The 11,891-nt window shown below is 36.6% G+C and overlaps 1 protein-coding gene and 1 non-coding gene across 4 annotated transcripts; one reads left to right on the top strand and one right to left on the bottom strand.

Annotated features, from left to right (window-relative positions):
- Nucleotides 1–842: 842 nt before the first annotated feature.
- On the top strand, nucleotides 843–949 carry LOC131247542 (small nucleolar RNA R71). Its single transcript, XR_009171825.1, has one exon. It is a non-coding gene; the product is annotated as a small nucleolar RNA R71 (small nucleolar RNA).
- A 5,420-nt stretch (nucleotides 950–6,369) lies between these two features.
- On the bottom strand, nucleotides 6,370–11,613 carry LOC131245872 (uncharacterized). Of its 3 annotated transcripts, none has more exons than XM_058245619.1 (4): nucleotides 11,142–11,613; nucleotides 10,855–10,958; nucleotides 9,086–9,143; nucleotides 6,370–7,056 (listed from the first exon to the last, which is right to left on the bottom strand). In XM_058245619.1, the coding sequence occupies exons 2-4, from the start codon at nucleotides 10,887–10,889 to the stop codon at nucleotides 6,811–6,813; spliced, it is 339 nt and encodes a 112-aa protein (XP_058101602.1). In that variant the 5' UTR covers nucleotides 10,890–10,958; nucleotides 11,142–11,613; the 3' UTR covers nucleotides 6,370–6,810. The 3 variants fall into 3 exon arrangements, with proteins under 3 accessions (XP_058101602.1, XP_058101603.1, XP_058101604.1); XM_058245620.1 differs by lacking the exon at nucleotides 11,142–11,613 and adding an exon at nucleotides 9,999–10,044 and having other exon boundaries at nucleotides 10,855–11,097; XM_058245621.1 differs by lacking the exons at nucleotides 10,855–10,958; nucleotides 11,142–11,613 and adding exons at nucleotides 9,999–10,044; nucleotides 10,707–10,761.
- Between the last annotated feature and the right edge of the window lie 278 nt (nucleotides 11,614–11,891).

Genomic DNA, 11,891 nt, shown 5'->3' with positions numbered 1-11,891 from the left:
TACCTTCACTTTTAATGGAGGTTGATGAAAGATGAATGGTTGAGATTGGAGATGAGAGGGTGGGCCACACTTGAAGTTGAGAGGGAGTGTTGGATGAGTGAAATTTCTCATGGGATTTGGAAAAGTTGCTAGAGAATGAGAGGGAGAGATAGAAATAATGGGTGGAGGGATGGGTGGAGTGATGGTTGTAAGAAAGGAGTGATGAGGGGTATGGTTTAGTTTGAAATTGGTGGAGAAGAGGGATGGTTGAGGTTGAAAATGAGAAAAAGAGGAATGGTGAGGTGGAAAGATGGTGGACTTTTGAAAAAAGAGGGAATGGGTGAAGTACTTTGAGGTATGGTTGCATTTATGGTTAATTAGTGGGACTAATTGTGTAGAGATTCCCTCGAAATCCGCAACGCGCGGTGTTTCTTCGGAATAAACGCTGATCGGCATCTTCTTACCTGGGTATCGGTTTGGTGCGCAAGTCACGGCGTTGGAACCGCGGCGACGACGCGATTACTAAGACATAAGTTTCGGATCGAGCCGACGTCGGTGTGCGGGACCTGGCTTAGGATCGTGCGCAAACACCGAATACGGTGCGAAGGTTGCCGGAATTTGACCGGAAGGACCGCGGAAGCTAACGGAACAGTACGGATTAGGACACGGGTCTTACACTAGAAGTGGTGCTTGATTTCGGGTAAGTGTCCCATGATTATGTGTTTTTAGCAAGTCTATCCAAGTAGTCCCACACATCATCGACATTTTTATTCATGAATTCCCCATTGCACATTGTCGCAACCAATTGGTGCATGGAAGATGTTAATCCATCATAGAAAAAGTGTGTAATGAGCCAAGTTTCAAAACCATGTTGTGGGTATAAACTGACAAGATCCTTGAACTGCTCCCAACATTGAAAGAATGTTTCATCCTCCTTTTGGACGAAGTTCATAATTGACTTTCTAAGGGTGTTCGTTTTATGATGTGGAAAAAATTTCTTTATGCACTCCCTTATCATGTCATTCCATGTACCAATATATCTGGGACGTAGTAAATGCAACCATATCTTAGCTTTCTCTTTCAAAGAAAAGGGAAAGAGTTTTAGTCTGACTGTGTCCTCAAACACGTTTGGAAAATATAAAGTGGTTATGATCTCATCAAACTCTTATAAGTGCAAATATGGACTTTCAGATTCAAGTCCATGGAATTTTGGAAGGAGTTGAATCACCCCTAGCTTGATATCCATGTGTCCTGTATTTTTTTAAAAAAACCATGCGTGAGGGCATACTCACCCCCGCCAATTGTAAATAATCTCGCAAAGTACGAGGTGGGGGTATTTGATGCACCTCATTCTCATGTTGGACTTCCTCAGCCCTAGGTTGAGGTTATCTTCCTGGTTGATTAACTGGTTGATTTGCAGTCATCACTTCAATTAACTTCGAGGAGTGGTGTCTAATCCTGTGATGGATAGATAACCCCTCAACCAATCATCCTTCACTCAAAAGATGTTGAGTGTTGTCACGGACCCACTTGGGCATGAAACACTCTTAGCTCTCAATTTCAGATTCTAACTTAAACCTAAAAGAGAAAGGAAATAAAAGTCTAGAAATAAAAAGAGAGAGGGAGTTGGAAAGAAGTTACCAAATTAGAAGTTCCTAATTAAAATCCTGCAAAACAAAAAAATCAAGTCAATTTCTAAAAATACAAATTCTAAAATTAGAAAGTTCCTAAAAATAAAAATAGAAAGTAAGTTAGTTTCTAAAAATAAAAGAAATCGTAGAATTAGAAAGTTTCTAAAAATAGAAAACAAACCCTAATATGAAAATAGAAAATAGAAAAACCCTAATCTTAACCTAATCCTAAAACTAGCTAATCTCAGAAAAATGCAACCGTTAATCCCTGGCAACAGTGCCAAAAACTTGTTCACAACCCCAAGTATAGGGTTGTGATGTACTAATAATCTCGGTGAGACTGAGGTTGAATCCACAGGGACTATTGTGAGTATTCTGAAAGTAACTAAAACTAGAACTAGAAAAAGATGAAAACCTAAATATGGACGTATAAAGAGTAATTATGAGAGATTTAATGAAAACCTTAAGAAATTCAAAGGTGGGAAACTAGGGTTTCTAAGGATCCACTTGTAGAGATCAGTGAGATCTATGCTTGATTCAAGTCACACAATTGGAATCGGAGTCCAATCCTATCCAAATGGAAGATATCTCAGTAAAATCAAATCTAAACTTCCTTTGACCTAGTTCTCAATAGATGAGAGGTATGAGAACTGGAAGTAATTCCAATCACAAAACCATGCCCATGAGACGAGGCAAACAACAGGATTTACCAATCCCACAATCAATCATAAGGGAATCATGAAGTTTAGAAGGATTCCATCACCCAACCATGCCCATGGGATGATGGTGAGCAATGAGATTTCTTAATTTCATAATCTTAATGCATAAAAAGAACATACTTAAAGCTATCGCAGATCTATTGTAATTTAAGTCACAACAAACTATTAAAAACTAAAAGTATTTCTTAAATATCAAACTAGAATCAAAGATAGTTCAACTTAAACATGAATAAAAGTAATAGAAAACATCTCATCATGCTACAAGCTTAACCTCTTAGCCCTAGCTAAGAGGCTTAGCCAACCGTAAACATGATTGAACTAGAATCTCTTAATAAAAGCATAAAAACAACTAAGGGAAGAAAAAATCTTAGCGACGGCTTCTCCACGCTTATGCTCTACTCCTTAAACCCTAGATGGTGATCAGGAAAATTTGTGTAACTCTCGACTGGTCGTGGGACACACTCAACTGGTTGAGCCAGACATAAATTTAGTTGTTTTAATCACTAGAGTTCGGGTCGAGGAACCTCGACTAGTCGAGTGGTGTCCAGGACTGGTCGTGCGTAGCCTGGATTTATTGAGCAGAGGCTAAGACTGGTCAAGGATTACGCAATTTCAGTTCAAAACTTCGATTTTCTTCATTCTTGACTTAATTTTCTTAGATCTTCAGTGTGTGCATTCTTCATTCCTGATTTCATCAAATCCAATCTTGGCTTTGGTGATTCTTGAGTGTTAAATTCATGCTTTTAACATCCTTTTCAATCTAAGCTCTTGAATTCACCTTGCAACACAAATATGATTAAAATAGAACATTAAGCATTATCATGCTCATAAAACCAAGTAATAAATGGGGTCTAATATGTAATATTTGACCCTCAACAAATATGGACTAAGACTAATTAACAAAATGATTGAGAACATAAGAGAGAGCATGGAGTATATAAATGGGTCACCATCAAGACTTCGTATTTGGAATTATATACTCCAACGTTTGAATGTTGGATCATAAAAAATATGAAAGTTAGATGTGTGTGTTGGGTTTTGGACTGTGGAATCACACAGAGATGGATCTAGGATAGCAATCCAAGAGCACCAAGCAAATACAAGAGAACACAAAGATTTAACATGGAAAACCATTTTGGGAAAAAACCATGGCACAAAGCGACAAATCTTCACTATGAAAGTGGAAATTATAAAGAGGAAGGACTTACCAGACTTAAGCAATCCTCAAATCTCTCCCTTGCTCCACCTTTTTAGAAAGCCTTGAACCCTTTTAGAAAGCCTTAGAATACCTCCCAATCCTGTTTACACGCATATATATAGTTTTAGAAAGAATCATAAACGAAATCGGAAACAAATCCCACACTTTCGCAATTTTACGAAAAAATTTGCGCAGAATCTTATTAGATTTAAGACATCAAATACAATAATCTCCACCATGTCTTCAATCTTCAAACATGTAGCTTCTTGTCGTATTATCTTATTTCTGCCTCACATCATAGCTTCATCAATGCTTCTTGTGCACTCTTTATCTTCTTTTTACGCTATCGCCAAACCTAGAGAAGTTGTACATAAGTTGAACTTCTCAGTAGGAACAACCTTGGTGAGCATGTCTGATGGATTCACGCTGGTGTGAATCTTCTCCAGATTCATGCCTCCTTCTTCAAGCACCTGTCGGATAAAGTAGTGATGAACATCAATGTGTTTAGCTAAATTAATAGCGCTCTCGCTATCACAATTAACCAACATGACCTCCTACTGAAGCCCCAATCGATTTATCATGCTTCTTAACCAGACACCTTAAATGCTTGTATCACTGCCATTTATTTTGCTTCGGTCGTGGAAAGAGCCACCACAGACTGAAGCTTCGACATCCAACTAGTTGCTCCACCAGTTAGTATAAACGAGTAACCTGAAGTCAACTTTTTAGAATCCACACTGTCTGCGTAGTCTGAATCCACATACCCTACCAACTTTGCTCATGTCTTCTCAAAAGTTAAGATGTAGTCTTTTGTACTTCGAATGTATCGAAGTAGTCATTTCACCAATTCTCAATGTTGCTTGCCGGGGTTTGACATATATTTACTTATAACATCGATTGCCTGTGAAATATCTGGTCTCGTATAGACATGACCTACATTAAACTGTCAACCGTATTCGAATAAGGCACATGAGACATAACCTATTTTTCCTCATTTGATTTAAGATATTGTTTTAAGGTAAGTTTGAAGTGAGCTGCGTGGGGAACGCTCACCGGCTTTGCCTAGTCCATCACATACTTGATGAGTACCTTTTCAAGGTATTCTACCCGTGATAACCAAAGCCTGCTCCTCTTCCTATCACTATAAATATCTATGCCGAGAACCCTCTTTATAGCCCCCAAATCTTTCATCTCGAATGTACCTGATAACTGACTCTTTAGCAGGTTGATTTCAGATATATCATGACAGGTAATCAACATATCATTAACATACAATACTAGGATGATGAATTTTCCATCACTCAATGTTTAGTAATAGACACAGTGATCATATTCACTCCGAGGAAATTTCTGACTCAACATAAAAGAATCAAATCTTTTATACCACTGCTTAGGCGACTGTTTCAGGCCGTACAACGACCTCATTAACTTGCAAACCTTTTTCTCTGCCTTTTTAACTTCGTAACCCTCTGCTTGCTTCATATAGATCTGCTTTTCTAACTTCCCGTGCAGGAATACAATCTAGAATACAGTCTTGACCTCCATCTATTCCAGCTTGAGATCGTATTAGGCAACTGAAAAGGCCGAGCTATACGTCCTAGAGGAGAGGGGTGAATATGACTGCCAAATTAAAAAATAAATGTAGAATTGAAAGAAAGATATCACAATCAAATAATAAAGAAGCACAAGTAAACCTCAAATGTACTAGTCTTGAGAGGTTAATACAAACTTAGTTCTAAGGACAACCTAACACCAAAAACTAAAGGCATATGGCAGGACAACCTTACTAGAACGTTTGTAAGTATCAAAACCCCAAAGCAATAAAGAGGCAAAGGAAATAGCAAATAAATAAACTAAGTTATTATAACATTCCCATAAGTGCATAAAATAAATTACTCCATTTACACACATAAGCACATTCAATCACTACGCCAAAATCACGAATTTACGACGAACCAAATCTGTTGTAAAACCAAATAAACGACGGATTTCATCTGTCGCTGTTTACTGGGTCGTTTTTTTTTCGACAGATAAAATCCGTCGTTTAATCTGCGATGGATATGGTTCGTCGCATAGTAGCGATGAATAAGATCTGTTGCAAAAAATAAAAAAACGTTTCAAAAATTCAAAAAAACCGTCGTCATTAAAATTATTAGCGATGGATAAGGTCTGTCGCTAATATGAGGAGAGCGACAGACTGAAATCCGTCGTTGATTTTCAACTTGTTCAGAAATTATCGACGGATTTGATCCGTCACTAAAATATCCATAAAGTAAAAAAAAAAAAGTATCGTCAGATTTATTATTATTATTATTATTTTGAATCTTACACCTGATAGTCATTTAAAAAATAATTCAAATGATTGTTTAATAAGAATCCTATTCATTAAACCAAAAAGTTCAATCATAATGAAAATAAAAATTCCCTGCCAAAGCATTATATGATACCTCATATGAAAAATACATGAACATTAATGAAATCCACTAAATATGATATCTCATATAACAACATATACCCATTGACTTGCAAAAGCCTGCAACTCCCTAATAGAATCTAATATATACTTGCATGCTTCTAGGAGATGGGAGCTTTTGATGGGTACATTTCTTTCTTCTAGCTTGAATCCACAGCTTTGTCTACTATGGGAACATATTCATCAAACTCTGAGAACCATACCCTTCCAAATTAGAGAAGCATGTCAAAAACTACTGCTAGACACATTGTCACGGTATTTCTAAAAGACAGAACATTAATTAATTAAATACAAATAGAAGAAAAGCCTCATTGAGAGTACATGAATCTTTGAAGTGGTTTTTGTATCGATAAAAGACCGCTGTCCTATACAGCAGCCTAAAACCAGGGCCAGCATTGATGATAAACATTCAGCACAATGTCTGTACAAGAGCAAGTCCAATGTTATAGGCAAGCACTATCTAGATGCACATTTCCATTAACAACTCGAATTCCTATTTAATTTCTGGTCTGAACCAAATAATGATTACGCCCCATCTCGTCCATTTCAATCCCGCACAGATCCATTTCTGTCCCAGTTTCAGTCCCCAATCAGTCAGGTGACTCATTTCCGGTCAAACCAAAAACGATAAGACTGGACAGCACCAACTTGTATCGGACATCATTTAAAACCATGTTAACAGGTGGGTGATGTAAGGGTGTAGGGCTAGAAAAACTCTGTACATAAGAAGAATGAAAAAGGTGCAGAAAATAAGAGGTAGAGCAGAATTGCGACATCAAACTTCCATTTAAGCTTTTTAACAAGCTCAGCTCACCCATTATAGATGCAACCTACTAAGTCTGAGAGCCTTAAAGAATCATGAATTTTGTAAGAAACAAATGCAAGCAGAAGGATACAGATGCACCAGATTGTGTGATTGAATACCAAAAGAAAAATTGGAGAAAGCAATGCCAAAGCAAAGCCAAACCTGATATCTTTAGCTATCACAGTGTTTCCATCTTCAACGCCAAGATGGCGTAGTACCACTTCATCTAACCAGCCATCACGGTATGCATGCTGAAATAACAAAATGCATGAAATCAAGCCCTGCAAAATTAGCATGCTGTAATGAAATATTACCATAACAGGTATGCTACAAGTGGAAGACACAAGACATGGAACCCATAGCATGCAATTTTCCAGGGAAAAGGCAATGATCCCTCCTGCCCTCTCAATCCCTTGAAAAGATTCACACAGGTTACAAGGAAGCTAGCACTTACAAAACATGACAAAATCAATAAAAACAATTTCATGATGGAGTTCCACATTAACTAGAGATAATTTGATTTCACTGCTAACAACAGGGATGGATGTTTCATATGATAAACAGACCATCGAAGCCACTAACCAATAGTTTGCACGGCGTATCCGTTCTCATAGATTACATTTGTTATCTATCATGAAGCTTCATAATGATTGGACAGAGATCTATCCTAACTTTCCATACAGTTTACAAAAACTTAATAGGGAAAAAAAGGGATACATTAGCTTCTGGATTTAGGATCCTTAAATCTTCTTTTCATGTCAGTATCACATTAGCTTAAGCTTCACCACATTTAGTCCTAAATACAGATTTGACTGGCTGCATTTTTCTGAATAGAATCAACAGCAATGCCAAAGGTAGAACTCATAAATTATCATACCATCTCTGAACTAAAACTTAGGAGGCAGATAAAAAAGACCCACATGAATCTACAGTGCCATACTTTGAAATAAATATCCAAGAAATTACGAGTGGACAAAACTAAAAAAATCATCTTAAAGAGTCCTGTGAATCAATGCCATCTGCCTTAATAGAGAAACCATCTCTAGCATTAAGCCACCATACTCACTAAGTGACCTGGCCAAATAAGCAAGTTACCTTCCTCAAGTCAAGACAAAGCCAAATGTGACAAGTAACAGATAATCCGTATGCCATTGACTCCGGAAGGACACACACACACACACACACACACACACACACACACACACTGTGATCTGTTTCCCAAATCTGCTCCGACCACTAGGTGGGTGACGCATTTTTTGTTTATGACTAAAAAACCAGCCCCATCAGTGCTTCAGGTGGACCACACAATTGGAAACAGTGTACTGGGAAACACCCACCCTCCAAACTATTTCCCTTGGTGTGACCCACTTGAATTATGAATGGGCCTGATTTTTTAGCCGCAAGCTTAAATTTGGTATGGCATCTAATGGTTTGAGTGGATTTCACATACCCATTATGGTAAGCCTTTGTAAAAAAATAAAATAAAATAAAATAAAAAATCAATGGTGGACGTCTTCCCAATTGTTTCCTTTGGTGTGGCCCACCTGAACATAGGTTGGCCTGATATCCTTAGGCCTAACATGGGCACAAGGCCGAAAATAAAGCAGATCCAAATCTTAGGTGAACTATATGGTAAGAAGCATGGGTGATGACTGTCATAAACATTTTATGAGCCACAAAAGTTTTGGACTCAGCTGATATTTGTTTAACCCTTTATCTAATTGTGTGGCCTTATCAGCTGGTTGGATGTCAAATAAACGCTACAGAGGACATTAGGAAGTTTTTAACAGTGGGGAATTCAATCACAGTTTTTCCTTTCAGTAGTCCACTAGATAATTAGATCTACTTTACTTTTCGTCTCATGCCCTAAAATGATATTAAAAAACGGATGTACAAGTGGATGCACACCCCCACGGTAAGGGCCCCACCATCTTGGGTGAGACTTGGGCATCACCAAATCCTTACTCCCACCAAAAGTAGGAAGTGGACTAAGCGGTTACCGGTAATATGTTAATGGGTGTGGGACTAACCATAAGCCTATCTTTGTCTTGATGTATTTGTTGTATATACGCGTCATCCATTAGTTTTCCAAGCTCGTTTCAGAGAGTAATAAAAAAAAAATGAAGCATATCCAAATCTCAAGTAAACCACACCATTGCAAAATAGAGTTCATCCCATCATTAAAATATTTTGAGACCCTACTGAAATTTTTATTTGCCATCTACATGATTTTAAGCACATGAGAAAAGCCTGCATCAATTGTAAATATCTTGAAAATACCTTGCAACATGTATGTATCTTGGAGCTGAGCAAGTTACGAACATAGACTTTGAATAGTCTGAAAAGGAAAAGAAAAGACATGAAAACCATCATCCTGAATAAAACCATGGTGAAGGTAAAGGACAAATTTTGTTAGCAATATTATAAAGATGGAAATGGGCATGGAGCTGGTTATCACAATTTACCACCTCTTTAGATGTTTGTGTATGAAGTAACAAAATGAAGGGTCCATTTGTATATCTGTTCTGAATTGGTCACTAAGCTAAGCTGGTTATCACAATTTTTGGAATCACTTCCATCAATTGATGACCATAGCTATCAATATCATTTGTTGGGCCATTTTGGTTTGCCAGTGAATGATGTTTCTGAAATATTCCACAAAAAAATGACATAATTCGTACAAGCCACTTCCTAAGTCCAAAAATAAATCTTAATTTCAAAACAAAATAGGATCTCCCAAATAACGAAGATTAATCAAATACAAAGGAACATGGTAATGTGAACACCTAATTGGGGATAAGATTGCAGGAGGCATTTCCATATCCAACAGATAACTATATCCATCCTTTCTATACCTTTAGTCATATAATATTACAAAAGCTGTACTGTTGTGAAAAACCAAAAGTGAGAAGGATGGATGTATTCATTAGTCAGAACAGGTGTAGATAGCAGGTCCCAAGATTAATCATGGTAGAACCATAGGGCATGGTAGAGACTAGAGAGTCAAAAAACATTGACTTCAAATGAACTTCAAGGATCAGAATAGATGATTTCCTTCTTTTAATATATAATATTAAAAAAAAAAAAAAACAACTAAAGAAATCTTACAAGCCAAACCTAAATATTTCTCTCTTCTGATTCAAATTCCCAACACAACCAAACCAGTAATAAGTGAAAAGGTATTCCAGGTTACCTGAATAGCGGTTTCATTCTTACAATCATCATTGTCAATTACAATCCTGAAAAAACAAAAAAGAAATTAGATAAATTAAAAGAAAAAATCCAATACCAAAACAAAAGCCAAAACAAAAGAAAATAGGGAAAACCACAAAACCCAAGCTGGTTTCGGGGGTAAAAAACCAGGCATGCTTAAAAGATAAAATTCCCAAAAATTACAAAAAGCACTGAAAAAATCATAAAAAAGACGAAAGAAAAACAGAAACAGAGAAGATACAAAAGACCCTTTGTAAGTAATCTATACAACACTTCTATTCCTTGATTGAAGACAAAAATAACCAAATTTAGGCCTCCTTCAAAAGCTAAAACATCTATAATTAACAACATCATGCAGCAAAAAAATAAAGTATGTGTTCCATCCACAATACCAAAACAAAAGCCACCACTCAGTTTGTGGCATTGCATGGACAGTTAAAAGAAAATGGCTGGTACTTAAACACAATGGCCCACATACGTCTAATCAACATGCTTTCCAGTATGTGTTCCATCCACAATAAAGTAAAAGATATCTATACTACAAATTCTAGGACCCTGCTGAAAGCTTTTCAAACTAATCCTACAACACTGAATTTGTTCATAAAGTAAAAAAATATCTATACTACAACCATAATACGAGCATATTTAGTAAAAGAAAGAAACAACAAATCTGTAGCAGTTAACTCACAACTTTAATTATTTCCAATTGGGGTTCAGCCCATTTATAGGCTTGTGCTGATTTTCTGATGCTTGAAACAATATTATGAATTAAGCTAATATTCCTATATTGGTACCAGCAGTTTAGAAAACCAACCGGAGAAATTATAACAACTTACCCCATATTCTGATATTGGAATTCCTTGTTGAGCATGTAGTAAATGTGCTTCCTCCATGTTGTGGCCCAACTCACAAGCTTCCCCCACCTTTTAAATTATTCGCCCTTCATTTTCAAGAACAGTTTAATTTATCAACTCAGCCCATTAAAAAATATTCCCACCCCTAAATATTGTCATCGAGAATTAAATGGTAGGAGAAATAGAAAGAAAGCTTCCATTCTAAAACTTCAAGTGATTGTGCCAAAAAAAGAAAAAGAGAAGAGGGGGGGGGGGGGGGGGAAACACACCTTGTAGAGATGTCGGTTCCTGTAGGAGAAATCAGGCCTTCAACCCTTTCACCAGGAAGCACCAACAAGCATGCATGTATTTTATCCATATGTTCATCTATATGCGCACTGTACACATGACAATCTAGTTGCATATGCATACAAGTGACTAACATGTGTTAAATTTGGTCTGGTGATTATAATTCATGGTCCATCAGGCAGGTTGCACTTAATACATAGCTTTTCCTAAATGAAGAATTTAAGAAATATCCAATCGATCAAGCTATTCTCTCATTTAACCCAAAATAAATAAATTCAACAAATTAAAAATAAATAAATCCAGATTCAATGAAAAGAATCTGAAAAGCAATATTCCATTCATTAATGCAAGAACAAATAAAAATCATAATAAAATTAAAACATAAAAAAACCATTTCAGGTTCAATCAAGTGAATGTAAAAAATCACAATTTTTGCATTCAAAAAAAAAAAAAGAAAAAGAAAAAGAAAAAGAAAAAGAAAAGGATGTGACTTTTGCAATCCTTCAAAATAGCATAGTTGTACATATGCTATCCAATGTTTCTTAAATGGTGCATTTAGCATTCATGTATGTTAGTCAAGACCATCCAGATGTTTGGAGGGTAGCACATACCTTGCACATGATTGGAGGGCAGAGTTGCGTTCCCAAAATCATCACATACAACAAATGTATATGAACTTTCACATTCTGCATTTTTTCCCACCGGAGTTGCGTTTGCAAAATATTCAATAC

Source organism: Magnolia sinica, chromosome 5 (assembly GCF_029962835.1).
Source record: "Magnolia sinica isolate HGM2019 chromosome 5, MsV1, whole genome shotgun sequence".
Lineage (NCBI taxonomy): Eukaryota > Viridiplantae > Streptophyta > Magnoliopsida > Magnoliales > Magnoliaceae > Magnolia > Magnolia sinica.
The sequence above is the reverse complement of the archived record's forward strand: the minus strand, read 5'-3'. Positions and strand labels throughout refer to the sequence as shown.